This window comes from Notamacropus eugenii, chromosome 6 (assembly GCF_028372415.1).
Source record: "Notamacropus eugenii isolate mMacEug1 chromosome 6, mMacEug1.pri_v2, whole genome shotgun sequence".
NCBI lineage: Eukaryota > Metazoa > Chordata > Mammalia > Diprotodontia > Macropodidae > Notamacropus > Notamacropus eugenii.
In genome coordinates this window covers 78580782-78601799 of record NC_092877.1, presented here as the reverse complement: position 1 = coordinate 78601799, position 21018 = coordinate 78580782, and the positions used below count along the sequence as shown (strand labels likewise).

The following is a 21018-nucleotide window of genomic DNA, read 5'->3' as shown; positions in this document are numbered from 1 at the left end:
CTTGTGCAAAAAAACCTTTTTAATTTGATGTAATCAAAATTATACATTTTATCACCCATGACCCTCTCATCCTTTTTTTGGATGAAGTGTTCCTTTATCCCTAGATTTGACAGGCTATTTTTTTTATATGCTTCCCTAATTTGTTTAGGATATCATGTACCCATTTATGTCTAAATCATGTACCCATTCTGAACTTATCTTCTTATATAGTATGAGATGTTGGTCTATACCTAGTTTCTGCCAGACTGCTTTCCAGTTTTACCAGAAGGTTTTGTCAAATCGTGAGTTCTTGCCCCAATAGTTGGGATCTTTGGGCTTATCAAACACTAGGTTATTCTGGTCATTTACTTATTTTATGCCCTTAATCTATTCCACTGATTAATCACTCTATTTCTTAACCAGCATCAGATTGTTTTGATGATTACCACTTTATTGCATAGTTTGGTATATGGTTAGTGCCTTCTTTTTTTAAAAATTGATCCCCATGCTATTCTTGACCTTTTGTTCCTCAAGATGAAGTTTGTTATTATATTTTCTAGAAGCATAAAATAATTTTTTGGTAGTTTGATATGAAACTGAGTAAGTAAAATAGCATTGTCATTGCTATTATATTGGCTCAGCCTACCCACAAGAAATTAATATTTCTCTAATTTTTTAGATGTCTTTATTTGCATGAAGTGTGTTTGTAATTATGTTCATACAGTTTCTGGGTGTGTTTTGGCAGTATCTTATACTGTCTGTAGTTATTTTAAATGGAATTTCTCTATTTCTTCCTGATGGGTTTTGTTGGTACTATATGGAAATGTTCATTATGTGGATTTATTTTATATCCTGCAATTTAACCAAGGGTGTTTATTGTTTGGGATAGTTTTTAAGTTGATTTTCTAAGATTCTCTAAGTGTACCATCATATCATCTTCAAAAAATGATTATTTCATTTCTTTGTTTCCTATGCTATGCTTATTCCTTCTGTTTCTTTTTCTTCTCTTGTTGAATAATAATAATAGTGATAACATACACCCTGGCTTTACTCCTGATCTTATTGGAAGGGTTTCTAATTTATCTCCATTATAGATAATGCTTGTTTATCCTTTTAGATAGTCAGTACTTATCATTTTAAGAAAAGCCCCACTTATTCTATTTTGAATAGGAAGGAGTATTGTATTGTGTGAAGAGCTTTTTTTTTTCTATTGAAATAATAATAGAATTTCTGTGGGCTTTGTTATTGATATGGTCAGTTATGCTGGTGGTTTTCCTAATATCGAACCACCTCTGTATTCCTGGCATAAATCCCACCTGAACATAGTGTATGAGTTTTGTGATATATTGCTGTGGTCTTCTTCATAGCATTTTATTTAAAATTTTTTGCAATAATATTCATTAGGGAAATTGCTCTATAGTTTTCTTTCTCTGTATTGGCTCTCCCTGATTTAGGTATCCAAAATATATTTGTGTAACAGAAGGAATTTGATAAGACTCTTTTGCTTATTTTTTCAAATCATTTATATAGCTTTAGAACTAATTTTTCTTTAAATGTTTGGTAAAATTCACTTCTAAATCCATTTAGGCCTTGGGTTTTGCCCCTTAGGAAGTTTATTTATAAGTTATTCAGTTTCCTTTTCTAAGAGTTATTTAAGTATCCTATTTCCTATTCTGTTAATCTGGGCAATTTATATTTTTATAAATATTCATCCATTTAATTTAGATCTTCAGTTTTATTGGCATGCAATTGGGCAAAATGACTCCTAATAATTGCTTTGATTTTAACTAATCTTTCTATCTTTACTGTTTCTTACATTACCATAGTATCCTATGTAGCCCTCCCCAAGAGCCATCTAACATGACAAATAGTAGCATGTTTAGAGAGGGGAAAAAAGTCAGCATAATTGCTCAATATGTTAAGAAAGTCCCAAAACATATGCAACCTGTAACACCTGTAGACTTGCCCATCTCTACCAATAGTTAGGTAGGGGGTGTCTTCTCATATCTCTTCATTTGAGTCCTAATTGATCTTATAACTTTGTTGTATTTACTTTTATTGATGTGGTGTTCTTTCTGTTTATTGTTGTAGTTACTATGTATATTAAAGTTTTTGGTTATGCTTACTTCACTCTGTGTCTGTACATATATATCTTTCTATGCTTTCCCTGTATTCATCAAATGCATCATTTTTCATAACACAATTAACATTCTGTTAGATTCATGTATGCACAATTTGCTTAGTCTTTCCCTGATTGACAGGCATCTACTTTGTTTCTGATTCTTAGTTACCACAAAAAGTGCTGCTATAATAATTTGGAGTATATGGAGACTTTATTTCTAATAATGGCTGTGTTGGGGATAAGAGAGTCTCTGGTTCAAAGGGTATGAACATTTTAGTCACCTTATTTGCATAATTTCAAATTATTCTCAAAATAGTTGTACCATTTTACTCCAATAATGCTCCACCAACAATGTATTAATGTGCCTATCTTCCCACAACCCCTCCAACATGCTTGCCTTTTTTTGGTCATTTTTGCTGATTTTTGTTTTAATTTATTTTCAACATTCATTTAAAAAAATTTTGAGTTCCAAATTCTCCCCTCCCATCAACCCCGTCCCTATGTATTGAGAAGGCAAATAATCTCACTTTTCTGGCCTATTTCTTGACTTTTAACTCTACGCTAAAGTGGGGCTCAGTTTCCAGGAAACAGGTTTCTTCCAGGAAACACTTTCCCAAGATTCTGGGTTTTTTGTGTAGGTGTTTTCAGAGTTAATTCTGGGTGAATGAAATAAGGATATTGTGAAGACTTTTTATAATAAAATGTGGGGAACATTGTATTTTCTAAATAAAATTTCTTTTCCATAAGGCCTCTCTTTCTGGATACCTGATTTCCAGGAAACCAGGGCCTGTGGGCAGTTACCCCTCCCTTCCCTTCTCTCTGTGATAGTGATGTGGACTGTAGCCAAAACTTGGAAGTTACTTAAATCTCCCCTTTGTTTGTCATACTGTTGCCACATCAACACTACAAGCTCCCCTTTTCCCCTGCCCCTTTTTTACTTTATAGAATAGCCACATCAGCTGTTAGTTAGCTATTAAATAAGGAAGTGTGTTTGGATAGGTGGGTCTTGGGTCTTATCTAGTTTCTCGTGCTTAGACTATAAGCCTGCCTCCCAGTCAATGGGGATATTGGAGTGGTGGGAATCTCTACGTTAGGATATATGATGGTGTTTTATCCTCTGTAAGTTGCCTCCTTCCATTAGCCCCGTCCTGGTGGAGGGATGCCCCTTTCTGGCAAGAATTGAGTAAAACACTTTCTGTTCCGACCTCAAGAAGCCTCTTAATTTATTCAAAATTTTGGATAAGGGTCTTTTAATCCACATATCGGGACCTGTGGGTTTTCAGTTTTTCCAAAGTGGTATGATCTAAGAGGAGATGTGTTTAGTACTTTTTAGCTTAGTTTTAGTTTAGTTTAGTTTTAGTACTAAAGTACTTTAGTGCTTTTAGTGCTATGATTTGTGATTGACTACAAGCACTCTTCAACCTGGCAACTATGACTAGGGTCCCCTGTTCCTCCGCAGCCACAAGCTCTTGAATGTTAGTGCTCCTCCTTGACCTGGGACTATAACCCAAGACTGTGGTGCAGATTTGAATATGGGCAAAACAATAGTGCTCTGCTCCCCAGTGCCAGGAAAGGCACCTCTGTAATCTCCTTATGACCAATTTTCTTAGATCATTTGTGGACTAAGAGGCCCAGAAGCTGTCACTGCCAACACCAATTCAGTCACGCTGAAGGCTTGCTAATGCTTTGTTGGGGCCTGATATGAGTTGGTGTAGCCTGCTCTAGATTGAACTTCCCTCTCACCCCATTGCAACAGAGCTTTGGTCTTGGGCTGAAAAATTGTTTCGCTCCATCCTTTTGCTGGTTTTGCTGCTCCAGAATTTGTTTTGAGGTATTACTTAGAGTTGTTTGGAGGGAAATTTGGAAGAGTTCAGGCAAGTCCCTGCCATTTTGACTCTGCCCCACTCCCTTTTTATTTGTTGAATGTTTTTGTTTTTTCTGATAGCATGATTCCCCCTTTCACATGACCTCCCATACTGTAATGTAGTCCCGTAAAAGAACATGCACCTATAGGCAGGGTGTTGCCAAATTCTGTCCATAATGCCTCTTGCCCATCTCTTCACTGATGCCTCTCTCAGATTTCTAGCTTCATCCCTCTCTCCTTTTGAACATTTAAAAGAAAATCTTTTACTGGTCTTTCTTTGTCATTCTGTTACTACTGCTGTCTGTGTTTATTCACTCCTTCTGTTGTTTGGGGAGACTGAGATGTAAATAAATTCTTCAGTTTTGGTTTTCTCTCTAAAAATGTTTCAAGCTATAAATGGATGACCATATTTTGTATTGTATGGTTAGGCTCAGATTTGTAGGACAGGTCCTTGGGATGCATCCTGAGCTCCAGTGTTCTTTGGAATACACTATTCCATTCCTTCCTCCTTTTTCTAGTAGGGGTTGAATAGTCTTGTGTTATTCAAACGTCCTTTCCTTTGTAGTTTTAACGTCTTTCTCCAGGTGGTTCGAAGAGCTTATTTCTGAATTTAATTGTTAGATTTAACCATTATGTTTCTTGGAGTTTTCAGCCTTAGGTTGTTCCCTCCCTCTTCCAGTTGATCTGTAGGTTCTTTTCATTTGGATTTCTTTTTTTTTTTTTTTAAGTTCAGAAGTTCTGGGCAGTTCTCTCCTATTATTTCTTTTATTACGTTGGTAAGGCTTTTTTGTCCTACGTTCTTTTGGGAGGCCAAAGATCCTTTAGTTGTCTCTATGCATCTTAGATCCATGTTTTCCTTGCATATTGAATCCTTTAAAAAAAAACTTTCTTGTTTTTTGTGTCTCTTTTTGTTTTCTTTCTCTTTTGCTTCTCTGTACTTGCATTCCCTGTCTATTGTTCTCACTTTTGTTTCTTTGGTAAGGCTTGCTATTGCAGATTCAAATTTTTCTATTCTGTTCATTATTTTTGCTCTGCAGGAAATTAATTCAGCTCTCTTAATTCTCATTTCTCTTTTAAACCATTCAGGAACAGTATGTTGTCATTTCATATTCTCCTCAACTTCCACAGGGTCCTCAATCTCATCAAGTGTTAGATCATTTTCCTTCACTTTTCAATATTTATTCATAGATGCCTGAAGACCCAAAGGTCAAATTTCTTTTTGTTACTATTCTTCCTGTTGATTTATCTGTTTATTTTCAAGGTCTTTGAGATTTCTTCTTCCTGGAATCTTTGGTACTGTCAGTCTTCCCAACATTTTCCTTGCTGATCACTTTTGACTCTCTTCCCTCTGATTGTGGTTTCCTTCAGGGCGGGATTTCAAAGGGTCTCAGTCTCCTCCCATACTGTGCGTTTCCCAGTTCACCAGCCTATATCTCTGTCCCAACTGACTTTTAGTGGTCACAACTGGCCCCAGCTATATGCTGTGCTCTTCCCTTGGGGTTGATGGTGTGCTGCACAGCTTCCTGCATGCAATGTCCTGTTCTGTTTCCCCAGAACCAGCAGTTCAGAGCTTTGCAGAGTTGTTGCTTCCAGGTTGTAATGCCCAGTAGGCAAAAGCTCCTGAAGAGCTATAGTAAAGCTGGCCCAAGAAAACTTCCATAACCGAGAGCTGGTGTCACTATAGCACTAGAATGAGGGAGGAGGAAACATACTGTATAGGTGGGTGTTCTGTCTTTTAGTCTGCTAGTATGACCTTGTTGGCAGTAGTACAGAATGTGAGCGAGGGATGCTGAATGAGTTCAAGATTAGTGAGCATCAATTCCTCAGGTTTGGTTTTTTTTTTAGCTTTGTTTTGGATTCTTGGCATCCTAGACCATGAAAACAGATAAAGTTGCTTTATCCTTGGAACACAATTTCCATTTTGGGGAGGTTTGAAAGGTCATGGAGACCAGAGAAAATGCCTAGTCTTCTACAGCCCAGAATTACCCCCAATTGCTACAATTTCATTTTCAGTGGTTATGCACTCATACTTTTTAAAACTGATAATTAGGTTTTCTTCTCTTTTTTAAAATTAAATTAGCCAATGAGTTATCTCTTTTATTGTTGTTGTTTTTCATAAAATTGGCTTCTATTTGTTAGTTCAATGGTACTTTTTTTTTAACTTTCAATTTTATTAATTTTGCCTTTGATTTTCAGGATTTCTGTGTTCGTGTTTAATTAGGGATCTTTAACTTATTCTTTTTCAAGTTCTTTGAGTTGAATAACTAATTTGTTGGTCTGTTCTTTATCTCTTCCATTGATATAAGCATTTAAAGATATAAAATTTCCCCTAGGTGTGACTTCGGCTGCATCCCACAAAGTTTAGTGTATTTTCTTTGCTGTCATCATTAATGAAATTGTTTATATGATTTGTTCTTTGACCCACTCATTTTTTAGGATTAGATTATTCAATTTCCAATTTTTAATCTATGCTTCAGAGGCTTTTTATTGAATGTTTTTTTATTGCATTATGATCTGAAAGGGTACATTTAATATTTCTGCAATTCTGCATTAGCTTGTGAGGTTTTTATGCCTTAATACATGATCAGTTTTTATGAAAGTGCCAGGTACAACTGAGATAAAAGGTATACTCTTTTCTATTCCCATTCTATATTCTCCAAAAGTCTATCCTATCTAACTTTCCTAAAATTCTATTCATCTCCTTAACATCTTTCTTATACATTTTATGGTTGAATTTATCTAGAGGGGGTAAATTAGGTCCCCTACCAGTATAGTTTTACTGTCTGATTCCTCTGATAGTTCCTTTAATTTTTTGTTCAAGAATTTGGAGGATATAACATTTGGGCGAACATGTCCAGTACTGATATTACTTCACTGTCTATGGTACCTTTTAGCAAAATGTAGTTTCCCTGATTATCTCTTTTAATTGGGTCCGTTTTTGCTTTTGCTTTGCATGAGTTCATGATTGCTATCCCTGCACTTTTATTTGGCTGAATCATAATACATTCTGCTCCTAGCCACTTATTTTAACTCTGCACATGTCTTTGCATCCCAAATGTATCTCTTGTAAACAACATAGTATTGGATTCCGTCTTTTTTAAGAAGATAAAAGATTATCAACTTAAGTACAAAATAAGAAAAGAAAAATAAGCCTTGCCATGTGCACAACAGAATGTAAGAGAGGATTCCAATATATAGCAATAAATTTCCGTTTCAAGAAAGGCTATATAATAAATACTACAAATTATCTTCAGAGCTGTCCATCTTTTCTTTGTTTCCTTGTGAGTTTTTTTTTGTTCTCTGCTGTGCACTTTTTACTTTGTTCTCCCCTTTCCTTCCCCCCCTCTCCCCTAAGGCGGCTACAATTAAGTGTGAATAGACACAGACATATGCATACGTACATATACACATACATACATATACACATACATACACTTACATACATATACACATACATACACTTACATACATATACATAGACTTAGATATCCATAATCATAGTCATATATAGACATTTACGTTGAGAAGCATCTATGCAAGACCATACTATACTTGTTTGTCTTCTGTTTCTCTGAGGATGGATAACATCTTCCTAAGTCTACCAACTCTTTGTTTCCTGCACCACAGCAATATTCCAACCATATACTGTCAGTCATTCTAAATAGTCTAAAATAATATTGATTAATGGTTGTTATCCTTTGTTCTCAAAGAGGACCAAAATGACATCACTATGCTGGAAGCAAGTTTCAGTATGTCCAGTGCTGGCTGATTAGATCAATACAAGCTTGGAATGTTCTACCACAGGTCGGGTACAAATAGTCCATGTGAACATCTGGGGTGAATTCTCTAAATTTGCACATCTTGAATTTCCTTTGAGCTGTTTCAATTCTTCTTTGTTCATAGAGCATAGCACCTTCTCTGATGTGGGCATGCCATGCTGAGCGTTCCTGTGGCAGTGCCTCTCATATCAACATAATCAGTTCCAAAGGTCTTAAGAGAGATCTTGAGAGTGTCCTTGTATTGCTTCTTCTGACCACCATGTGAACACTTGCCCTGTGTGAGTTCTCCATAAAGCAGTCTTTTTTGGCAAGCATGCATTTTGCAATCAAATAACGTGACCAGCCCATCTGAGCTATGCTCTCTGAAGCAGAGTTTGAATGCTTGATAGTTTAGTTGAGTAAGGACCTCAGTGTCTGGTGCCTTATCCTGCCAGGTGATCCTCTGAATCTTCCTAAGACAGTGCAAATAGAAATGATTCAGTTTCCTGGCGTGGTGCTGGTAGACTGTCCATGTTTTACAGACATACAACAATGAGGTCAGTACCAATGGCTCCGTAGACTTTCAGTTCAGTAGTCAGTCTAATACCTCTTCTCTCCCGTACCTTCCTTTGGAGCCTCCCAAACACTGAGTTAGTTCCAGCAGTGTATGCATCAACCTCATTATCAATGTGTGCATCCCTGGAAAGTACACTATCAAGGTAAATGAACTTATCCACGGCATTCAAAACTTCTCCATCTGCTATAATCAATGGTTCCACATATAGATGGTGTGGTGGTGGCTGATAGAGCACCTGTATTTTCTTGGTGTTAATTGCTAGGCCAAAATGAACACAAGCAGTAAAGAATCAATTCATACTTTACTGTATCTCAGCTTAAGAGGCTGCATTGAGTGCACAATCATCTGCAAACAGAAATTCACATACCAGTACTCCCTCCACTTTGGTCTTGGCTTATAGCCTTTTCAAGTTGAAGACTTTACCATCAGTGTGGTAGTTGACCTTGATGCCATGTTTGTCCTCATTGAAAACATTTGACAACATGGCTGAAGACATCATGCTAAAAAGCATGGGAGGAAGTATACAGCCTTCTTTCACTCCATTGGTGACTGGGAAAGCACGAGAGCACTGTCCATTATCTAGAACCCAGACAAGCATTTCATCGTGAAATTGATGTAGAATGATGATGAATTTCTCCAGGCAAGCAAATTTTGACATAATTTCCCACAAGCCTTCATGACTGTCAGTAAAGGCCTTGTTCAGATGTACAAGTGTTATATACAGATCTCTGTTCTGCTCCTGGAATTTTTCCTGGAGTTGTTAGGAAGCAAACACCATATCAACCATTCCTCAGCCCTTTCTAAAGCCACACTGTTCTCAGGTAGATGACCATCTTCCAGGTGACGGATCAGCCTATTAAGGAGGACTCAGGCAAGAATCTTATCAGCAATGACTAAGATAGAGACCCCCCACCCTGTGGTTGCCACCGGACAATCTGTATCCTTTACCTTTATAGAGATGGACAATGGAGGCATTCTTGAACTCCTGGGGGATAACCTCCTCTTGCCATATAACCTGGACAATTTCAGTCAGCTTTTATATGAGCAATGGACCCCTTACCTTGTAAATCTCAGCTGGAATAGAATCAGCACCAGGTGCTTTGCCACATGAAAGGAGCCTAATGGCATTGAAAATCTCTTGTTCATTTGGAAGTTCAGCTAAGGAGGGATTGACTTCAGCCTGAGGTATGGCTTCAGCACTGATGGATGATAGTCTGCTGAGAACACTATGGAAGTGTTCAGTCCATCTCTCTAGGATCATATCCTTATCACTAATCGATGTGGCTCCATCAGCACTGATGAGTTGTGATGCACCATAGGTCTTTGGTCCATAAATAGCCTTCAGGAAATCATAAAAGTGCTTTGAATTGTTACTATTAGCATAAACTGAATTTCGTCTGCCTTCTTCCTGAACCAAGAATCCTGCATCTCTCTAAACTTTGCTTGTATTTTACTTTTGATGGAATTAAATACTGCTTTCTTAGAGATGGATGAACTATCCTGCTGGTAAACCAAGTGGAGTTTTTTTCATTTGATAGATTCCGAATTTCCCCATCATCTTCATCAAACCAGTCTTGATGTTTGCAAGTATTCTGACCCAGATGTGCAAATGCAGTGCTATATGCCAAATCTCTGAAAGCTGCCCACTCTTTTTCTGCTCCACTGTGGCCAACTATGTGTTGGCTCAACTTTCTCTCCAAGTTAGCAACAAACTGTTCTTGGTCAAAGAAGAGCTCTAATCAGTTGACATTAATTCTTCTGATAGTCATTTTTTCCTGGGGATGCTGCTTATGTTGAATGTGAATATTTAGCTTAGAGAGGATAAGTCTATGATCAGTCCAACACTCTGCCACACATTGTCTTTGTCACTCTCACATCCTGTATCTTCTTACAATTAAATAGTTTATTAAATGCCAATGTTTGCTTTGAGGGTGCATCCATGAAGTTTTACTGCATTTAGGTAAACAGAAGACAGTGTTGATAAGAAGGTCATGAGAAGCACCAGTCTTCATTAGTATGTGACCATTGCTATTGCTGTTTCCAACTCCATTCCTCCATAGACTCCCTGCCAAATCAGTAGTTGAAGCCTACTTTAGCATTAAAGTCACCCAGAATTATAAGAATAAGATAGATAGATATATCCTCTTTTGGAATATTGATGATAAGAGTCTCCAAATATTCACCAATTTTTTTCTTTGACCTCATTAGAGTTCATCACGGTGGGAGCATAAGTACTGATGATGGTGGTGTGACATTTTTCTTCAGGTGGCAATGGCATTGTCAGGAGTGTGTTGTTCACTCCTTTTGGTAGGCTGTGTTCAGTGAAGACTAATACTTCTAATGTGAATGCTGCTGAGCCATCTTCAGGGCTGCTTCCCACCTTTGGCATCCATCTGTTTTCACCTAATTCTCACTTATGACTCCCAAGAAACTGTAGCATGTGCAGTGGCCACACCCCTGGTAAGTTGATTTGGCAGACGGGCAAAACCAGGTTGAGGGTAACAGAGGCAGTCTCAAACCTGTTGGTGAGTTAGAGGATTGTCTACCCCAAGCATATGAAGACTTCCCCTGGTGGAATGGACAGAAGAAAATAATTTGTTCCAACAGTCATGAAGCCAGCTGAAGGTGTTGTAGAGCCCACAGAGCTTGGTTAGACATCGAAGATGCCAAGGTCATCCATTGCATCTTAAACCATCACCAGTTGTCTTGATCCTGTCCTGCCACTGGACTGTGGTGACTCTGGAGGAGAGAGTGAGGCCAACGACTTCTTGCAAAATGATATTGATTAATATGGCTGACATATAGTATACTTTCCCCATTTTTTTCTTTTGATTAAATCTATTTTAGCTTTAGTTTCATCTGAGATCATAATTACTACCCCTCCTTTTTGTTCTTAATAAATTCTACTCCTGATATTTATTTTATGTTTCTGTGTATCTGTTTCCTATTCCTCCTGACTCCTCTACTTTACTTCTACCTGTTACTTTGCCCTCCTGTTATTCAACCTAGCCCCACCCCAAAGATCTCTCCCTTATCCTCGACCCCCCAGTCTTTCCTCTTACCCTCTTGTTTCTATCTAAATTTAGAAGATTTTTAAGGCCTTCCAAATATATGTCATTCCCCCTTTATTTCATTTCTGCTAATTAAGACACCCTTCTATCCCCCTTATCCTATTCCCTCGCTCTCTTATTTCTTTATAAATTCAGATGACTTTTATTCCCTTCTAAATGTATGTATTGTTCTTTTTTTTAACCCAGATCTGATGTGAGTAGGATTCCCTCTAAAAATCTTTCCCTTATCCTTTCCCCATCTCTATCCTCTTAGCCTTTTATTTTTTTCTGAATTTAGAAGACTTTTATGCTCTTTTAAACTTGTATGTATTGTTTCCTCTTTAACCCATTCCCAGTGAGAGTAGGTTTTCTGAACTGCCAGCTGTCCTCCTCCATCTAATTCCTCTGTGTTAGTTCTTTCCTTTTATACCTCATTTGTATAAAATAATTGCTCTTTTTACCTTTTCCTAAATGGTTTTACTTTTTAGAATCACATGTTACTCAGGTCTCTTCCAGTCTTATTTTTGAACTACCAAATTACTAATAACAATCTTAGACATGCATTTTACATTTCCTCATATAAAAAGCAAACAATCTATTCTTACTGAGCCTCTTGTAATTAATTCTTGAAGTATACCTTATATTTCTCTTGGATCTTGTATGTCAAATTTCCTATTGAGTTCAGGTGTTTTTGCAACAAAATCCTGAAAGTCTAGCAATTCATTGAATTTTCTTTTTTTGTTTTCATTCAGGATAATGCTTAACTCTGTTAGGTGTGATATTTTCAGGTCCAGCCCTAGCTCTTTTGCTCTTCAGCATGTAGTGTTTCAAGACCTGAGGTCTTTTAGTATCACTACTGTTAGGTCTTGTGTGACTCTAATTGTGACTTCGGCATATTTGAATTGTTTTTTCTTGTTGCTTGTAATATTTTCTCCTTGAATTGGGGGTTTTGATTATGATATTCCTGTAGGTTTTCCTTTTAGGATCACTTAATAGATTTTTTTCTATTTCTACTTTCCCCTCTTGTCTACTTAAGGACAACTTTCTTTTTTTTTTTTTTTTTTTTTTAATTTTTTTATTTTTTTAATGTTTAACAATCACTGCCATACAATTGCGATTTTATCCCTCCCCACCCACCCCCCACTACCTCCCTCCCTCCCCACGACTGCATACAATTCTGTATAGATTCTACATATACTTTCCTATTGAGTATATTTTCACTGTAGTCATGCTATGTAGTCAGACTAAGATAAATGAAAGAATCCGTATAACAAATCAGAACATGATACACAAACAGATACACATACACAAACATGATCTGCTACATTATGTGAGTGACTTCCATATTTCTCTCTCTGAGTGTGGAAGGCATTTTGTAAGGACAACTTTCTTTAGTTATTTCTTATATTACTGTATCAAGATTCTTTTTTTGACCATAGCTTTCAGGTAGTCCAATTATTCTTATGTTTTCTATTCTTAATCTGTTCTGTAGATCAGTTCTTTTTCTTATGAGATATTTCACATTCTATTTTTTCATTATTTATATTTTATTATTTCTTGTTCTCATAACTTTTCTGGTTTCCCCTTGTCCAATTCTGAATTTCGAGGAGTCATTTTCTTTCTTAATTTTGGATCTCTTTTATCAGTTGGTTGACTTTCTTTTCATAATCTTGTTTTTCTTGAATTATTCTTTTTAAAAAAAATTTCCTTGATCTTCCTCATTTGATTAATTTTAAAGTTTTTTTAGGTTCTTCTTTTGGGTAGATAATCATTTGAAATTATTCTTTGAGATAGGAGAGGCTTTTTCTTTTTTGCTTCAGTATCTTCCTCTGAAGATAAACCCATGTCTTATCTATTCCCATGGTAATTTTCTAGAGTTGGGCTCTTTCTCCCTAGGCCTTCTTGTTTCTTTTTTTTATTTGTAGCAGCTTATTATTATAATCACCTCTATTCCCAGGGTGTGGGGGTTGAACTTCTGGCCTCAGATTCTCCTTCAGTTCTCGCCTCTGGCCTGGAACCAATACCAAGAACTCTGCCCTCCTGTAAATGTCCATAGCCAGTGGCGTTACTGCTCCACTGCTTCTGCACTCACTAGGTGTGTGCTGGTTCCTTCTCACCCAGGGCTATTTCTCAGCCTTTCAGACATCCAACTCCCCACACTGAGAAGAAGATGAAAGTTTTTGTGACTGAGGCCAAGGTTATCTCCCAACCCAGATAGCCCCAGGGATCTCCACTTGCTGTTCCAGCAGAACTAGCTTGGAGGTATTTATTCTTCACAGGGAACAAATCTTTTTTCTTCACATCTTCTCTGGTTGTCCCAAAGGACCACTATTCTGCAATTCTTATTTTTACTGCACCACATTTGCATTGAGGTGCTATTTTTGTCTTGTTTGTGGTGAAATCTTGAAAGCTTGGGATTTTCGGACCTACTCTGCCATCTTCCCAGAATCCTCTCCTAGATTCTGGTTTCTAATCCATTCTGTTATCCTCTTCTGTTTTATGGGTGAATTCATCCCATTCACATTCCTGGTTATGATTTCTACCTGTATATTTCCCCCCATCTCATCTTTTTTATTTATCCTTTTCCTTTTTTTAAACTGGGTCCCCTCATCAATTTCATTTCTGATCACTGCTTTCCTTAATCTACCTTTCCCTCTTATTATCATCCCCTTTTTTCTCTTCTCTTTTCCCTTCTCCTACTTCCCTACTGGGTGAGATGAATTTCTATACCCAACTACATAGGTATGTATGTGTATCAAAGAGGAAATATGTATGTATGCATATATATATATGAGAAATACATATATGTAAAAAGAGAAGACTGCACACACACACGCACACACGCACGCATGCACACGCGCACACACATACACACACACACACACACACACACACACACACACATACACTTCTATTTTTTAACCAGTTCAGAGAAAAGTGAGATTCAATTCTTGCTCATTTCTTCCACCTATTTTCCCCTCCATAGTAAAAACTCTTTATTGTGTCTGTTATGTGAGATCATTTTCCCCATTCTTCCTCTCTCTCTTCTCTTTCATGCACCCTTCATTCTCACCCTTCTATTTTTCTTTTGAGATCATCCCATTATAATAGATTCAGATACATGACCTCTGTCTAGATAGATGCCTTCTAACTGCCTTAATGATAATAAAGTTCTTAGGTGTCTCATGCATCATCTTCCTATAAACAGTTTAACCTTATTAAATTCCTTGTGACTTCTTACGGATGGTTACCTTTTTATGCTTCATTTGTGTCTTATGTTTGAATGTCAAATTTTCTATTCAGCTCTGGTCTTTTTGTAAGAATGCTGGGAAGTTTTCTATTTCATTAAATCATCCCTTTTTTCCTTTTTAGAAGTATACTCAGTTTTGATGGGTAGGATATTCTTGATTGCAATTCTAGCTCCTTTGCTTTCTGGCATATCATATTCTCAGACTTCCACTCCTTTTATGTGGAAGCTGCTAAATCTTTTGTGATCTTGACTGTGGTTCCACGGTATTTGAATTCTTTCTTTTTGTCTACTTGTGGATTTCATCAATCTAGGAACTCTGGAATTTGGCTACAATATTTCTAGGAGTTCGAGGGAATCTCTTTCAGGACGTGATTGATGGATTCTTTCCATTTCAATTTTACCCTTTGATTCTATCAAGGCAGTTTTCCTTTATAATTTTTTGAAATATGATATCCAGGCATTTTTTTATCATGGCTTTCAGGTAGTTCAATAATGTTTAAATTATCTTTCCTCAACTTATTTTGTAAGAAAAATATTTTTCCTGTAGATATTTCACATTTTCTTCTATTTATTCATTCTTTTGACTTTGTTTTATTGTTTCTTGATGCCTGATAGAGTCATTAGCTTCCATTTCACCAACTTTCATTTTTAAAAAGTTATTTTATTCAGTGAGATTTTATACCTCTTCTACCAAACTAATTTTATTCAGTGAGATTTTGTACCTCTTCTACCAAACTAATTCTCTTTTGATAATTTTCTTGTATTGCTCTTCATTTCATTTCCCAATTTTTACTCTGCCACTCTGATTTTTGAAATCATTTTTTGCTCTTTTAAAAGTTGCTTTGATGCTTCTAGAAATTCTTGTTGGGCTTTTGTTTAATATGATTTGCTTATAGATGTTTTCAAATCAGTGTCTTCATTTGAGTTTCTGTCTTGAGCTACCCTGCCACAACAGAGGCTCTTCATGATCCTGTTCTTTTTGATGTTTGTTTATTTTTCAGCCTATTTCTTGACCTTCAGAGTTGGACTCTGCTGACCTCTGTGGGGGGAGGGATGCCATGAGCTTCTGAAGCTCTCTCTGGGGTGTGTAGGTTTTTCACTGCTTTCAAGATGTGATGGGGAAAGGTCTGGTTGCTTCTCTCCTGGTCTGCATTCTGATCCTTACCCAGGTGTGGTGACTGTGACTATTCCTCTCTGTCCTTTAATTGTACCCTGATGCTGGGTAATGGGAGACAAAGCTGCCATATGGAGCTGGATCCTGTGCCTAGTGCTGGCAAAGAGGTCCCCTGCATCCTCTTTCGGGTCAGGTGCTCATTCCCTTTACCATGTCCAGGTTATGATGGCTTCAGTCTTGCCACTACCTCTAAGACCTACAGTCAGTACTGTTTCATTCTCCCAAGCACTTCCCACAAGAATATAATAGACCTATGACTCTCTTTTTAAGCTTTCCTAAGTTGGAACAATGACTCCCTATGATTTTGTTGGCTTTTCTACTCAGATTTTGATTTAGCACTTTCTATGGCTGTTTTGTAGAAAGAGGTTTCAGGGAAAATTCGGTAGTTGTGACCCTTGATTCCATCATCTTGACTCTACCCTTCATTCCATTATTATTACTGTGAAAGATGAGAGATGTATGGAAGTGACCTACTAAAAAGTGGCATGTCATGGCAATGATTTTGATTAAAATTAAAAATCTCTCCCCTGTGGCCATTATGGATCTATTGGGATAGACAGAGCAGCAATTATTATGTTCAAAACACCAAATATTTGCTGGACATTTACCCTGCAGGAACACCACTAGGTCTTTGTGATTCACAGGCAGAGACTGTGGATGTTAAATATGACAAAGAGGTGGCCCAATGGCACAGATTGGCCCATGATATATATATATATATATATATATATATATATATATATATATATATACACTTCTACTAACAGACTAAGAGACAAGGAATGAAATTTGTGGTCAAGGAATAGTGCCATTTCTCAACACAAATTCCCATCTGAGTTTCTCTATCTGGCTCTGTCTTTGAGTACAGTACCCTGATGACACTCAACAAGAAAGGGTAAAAATGATGTGATCATTACTTCTTACAAGTTTTCATAGTCTAACTTGCTCTGAGCCCCTTATAGGAGTCAATAAAACCTGAAAACCAGTTTAGAAAATAAAATGAAAATGATATTCCCTTCACTAGGGAAACAAAGATTCCCTTTGTCTGTTACTCAGCAGCACCACCCCCACCCCCAATGACCTGTTACCTATTCCCAGACCATATTCCTAGAATAGATTTTGCTTTATATGAGTCTAGAAGTACAAAATATGAGTCTAGAAGTACCACAAATGAAATCATTGTTAACCTATAAATATTTGTGATTAAGCTGAGTTATTTGAACTGCTCAGTGTATGGGCTTATCCCACAAACTGTACTGTAACTAGGTCCACTGGAAGAGCCACAGAGGTAACTGTGGAGGTAAATACAAATATTCAATTCTGTTTATGGAGAGAACATGATTAGCAAACAAGTGAGACAAAAATTCCTACCTTCGAAATTCCTCCCTGTCTCCAGCCTGCAAGAGGGCCACCAGTGTATTGGTGACTGAAGTCCCAATATTGGCTCCCATAACAATGGGAATTGCTGCCTTTACTGTCAACACTGTCAAAGGAAAAAGGTAAATGAAGGAGAAAAATGTGGAAATTCACAGGAAAAAAAGCTTAAATAAGTTAATGAATCACCTTTTAAAAAAGGTAGGGAAAGTTATCTAGTCCAACCATGACCAAGAAGAGAAATTTTTTTCTACAAGGTCCCAACCAGTCACTCATCTAGCCTTTGCCTGAAGATCTCCTGTGTAGTGAAGAACAACTCAGCATAGCTGAGATCAAGTGCCCAGAACTGTAACTGGGGCAAGGCAACTGGGGCTTTTCCCATAGCAAGAAAACTAGATCAATGGCAGCAGTGATGGAGGGGGCGGTTCACTGCTCCAATGGTGGCTGCAGCAACAGTTCTGTCCCAAGATTGCCTCTTCCCACTTCAGCAACTTAGAATCCTCTGTCTTCCAGGGGAGTTTTTCATACTCTTCTCTCCTTCATGGCCATACTCCAGGGAAACTTATCTCCTGCCCCAATCTATCTCTTTCACTAGAGGGAAAATTTACATGTATCCATCCTATAAAGGGGATGGAGGGGAGGACCCAGTCCTGGGATCTGGAGAGATGTGGTCTAATTCAAACCCATTTTGAGAAATGAATTAGTGATTCAAAATGATCTGGTCTGAATTGTTTCTGGTAGAAAAAGAAATCCACTCAAATTGTAACTACATCCAAGATGGTGACTCAGACTCGGTTTGGTTAAATATCAGACAGGAAAAAAAAAAGAAAGGAGTCCTCCACACTGAGCAGACTTCTCCCAAAGCAGATCTGTTCTATAATCAATGCTCTCCATTTCCAGCAATGTGCAATTAAGATTTCATCCAAGAATATGCAACCCAATTCTCCCAGCTAGAGCCTAATTCTCTAACTACCACAAGAATAGGTACAGAACACAGGACACACAGATGGACATCAGAGGCAGAGACTCAGCCTGATGTAAGGATGAAAAAGCAGGAAGATACTGATTAAAGGCCAGGGCACATGGTGAGTAATTACATGACTCTATAATTTGGAATGAAATTCTTTGAATACTTCCAGGCTTGCCTAATCATCAACTTTCAGGGCAGGGAGGGGGCTGACTTACATGAAGAGGACACCATGCTGACAACGATGGATGTAGATGTGCTGGAACTTTGCACCAAGACTGTCACCATCACACCAATCATCAAGCCGGCCACAGGATTGTAAATTACCGAACCATCGTAGAAAAGCATACCAGCCGCTTTCCCTACAAAGGTAATGAAATTAAAGAAAAAATAATATATATGGTAGTAGGTTGGGACTACTGGACCCCAGACCAAAGGCTAGGGACTGCTGTGTGGGAGGCAGCATGGAGGAGGAGTCACTGGCTACCAAGGCAGGCAATGTGGCAGAGGGCAGCAAGGGCTGAATGTGGTTTCAGGAAGCCATAAATCAGATCCTGCCTTTATCTCACTGTGTGAGGATAGGTAAGGCACTTTTCACTTTTCTGCACAAATTTCAAAGGGCCACAGAAATGCCGATCATTATCATCTTTTGCCTTGAACCTCACCACCTTCTCTCATACCAGCTTAGCATCTCTGCTGTATCTGAAGAAATCCACATACTGTTCCTCACACATAGTTACATGTTCCTGAGCCTTGGAAGAATTATTCTGACCTAGAAGGGTGCTCCCTTTTCTTCCATTCCCTCCCCAAGCATACCTTCCATTGGAGGGGAGGGGAACTCTCTTCCTTCAAAACTTTTCCACCCAATTCTGTCCTTTACCATGCATTTCTATTACACTGCGGGATTTTGAGGCAGCTGGTTGATGCTGTGCATAGAGTACTGGATCTTGAATCAAGAATACATGAGTTCAAATCCAGCCTCAGACACTTACTAGCTGTGTGACCCTGGACAAGTCACTTAACCATTCTCAGATTCAGTTTCCTTGACTATAAAATGAATCTACCTCACAAGGTTGTTGTGAAGATGATACTGGAAGACAATATTTGTTGGCAGCTGAGCACAGTGTCTGGCATTTGATAAATGATATACAAATGGTCATTCCCTTTCCCTATTTGGGTTGAGATTACTTGTTGATTAGCTATAGGCTGAACCAAAATCAAATAAAAAGCAAAAAACAAAACAAAACACAACACCCACAGACCTTTGACCCTTTCTGATGTTGCTTTTCATACCTCCAACCAGCTGGAAAGCACTGCTGAGAATGTCCAAGGAGCAGATAAATAAGTAGAGAAATCCTAGGAGAAGAAAAAATTTTACGAACCCTTCATAGATGCTATATATTATCATTATGGTTTCTGCCTCTGAAAAAAAGGGGAAAAGCATATATTAAAACTATGTGCCAGATCCTGTGCTAAGTGCTATACAAATATTACCTTATTTGTTATATACACATGTGTATAGCATGCCTATATGCATGTGCACACACGCAGAGGAGCTAGCATTTTGTGAAAGAATCTCCCATCTCTTTCTTGCCAGAAAAAGGGTATAATGGCAAGCGAAGTAGGATCTTTTGCTATTTTTGTTTTAGTATAATCAAGTGCCTCTGGTTGAATCTTGCCTTTATCAACTAAGAGTCTTTACTAGGACTAAAGTACAGAACCAAGAATTTCTTTAGCTAGAAATAGTATATGTGTTTGTACTGTTAATGCGATTAAACATCTTCCCCATCCATTAATGGGTCCAGGGAAGATCTGTAGGGGAAGATTTGTAGGTAGGCCTGTACTTTTTGTTAATGAGGCCCTGGTTCTCCAGGACTGTGATGTCCTTTGGATCTAAAAAGGGTATAAATACTCTGAGTTGAGTTTTTATTTGGGGGCTTACTGAGGGTGAGTGTTTTGTTTGATCAGACAAGACTTTGGGAAGCCACTAAGAAGCCCCTCCAGCTTTGAAAACCCAGATGTTAATGCTGCCCTCTCTGTTAACTATGATCAGACAGTACAACCTGTCTGTTGATTTGTGATATATGTATTGATAATGGTCAGGCAGTTGGAAGCCATGTCTGTCGATGTTTGATTTCTCTTTATTTGAAGTTCAGGGTGCTGACTTTTCCCACTAAACTAGGTACATGATATATGTGCTTAATTAAAGGAACGATATATTTGTTTGATTAAAGAAAATTGCTAACCCCTCAAAAGTTGCTTTCCATTTACAAATGCAGATGTAAGAATCTGCGCTAGCAGGCCCACCTATGTATGTCAGGGTGTTTACTGATACAAAGGCAAGCTGGAGTTGTCAGCTTTGGTGATGTATTAGAAAGTGCATTTTAAGCTCTAAATCACTAATGATTAGAGAAATGCAAATTAAAGCAATTCTGAGGTAGCACACCTGTCATGCTTATCAGATTGGTTAACATAACAAAACAGGAAAATGATAGATGTTGGAGAAGATGTGGGAAAATTAGAACACTAATGCATTGTTGGCGGAGTTGTGAACTGATCCAACCATTCTGGAGAGCAATTTGGAATTATGCCCACAGGGCTATAAAACTGTGCATACCCTTCTATACCACTTCTAGGTCTGTATCCCAAAGAGATCATAAAAATGGGGAAAGAACCCACATATACAAAAATATTTACAGCAGCTCTTTTTGTGGTAGCAAAGAACTGAAAATTGAGGGGATGCCCATCAGCTGGGGAATGGCTGAACAAGTTATGGTATATAAATATAATGGAATGCTGTAGTTCCATAAGAAATGATGAACAGGTGGATTTCAGAAAAACCTTGAAAGATATGCATGAACTGATGCTGAGTGAAGTGAGCAGAACCAGGAGAACATTGTACA

General features: G+C 37.8%; 1 protein-coding gene across 3 annotated transcripts in view; it reads right to left on the bottom strand.

Moving 5' to 3' along the window:
• LOC140511343 (sodium-dependent phosphate transport protein 2B-like) overlaps window positions 1-21018 on the bottom strand; it is a 37538-nt gene that overhangs the window by 14485 nt on the left and 2035 nt on the right. The window contains exons 2-4 of one of the 3 annotated variants that reach the window (XM_072620402.1): window positions 19409-19537; window positions 18334-18477; window positions 17146-17257 (exon numbers count right to left, since the gene is read on the bottom strand). In XM_072620402.1, the coding sequence (XP_072476503.1) occupies window positions 17146-17257; window positions 18334-18477; window positions 19409-19523 (371 nt within the window). In that variant the 5' untranslated portion in view covers window positions 19524-19537. Of the gene's footprint in view, window positions 1-17145; window positions 17258-18333; window positions 18478-19377; window positions 19538-21018 lie in introns of those variants that run through there. The other 2 variants (XM_072620404.1, XM_072620403.1) reach the window with 2 other exon arrangements.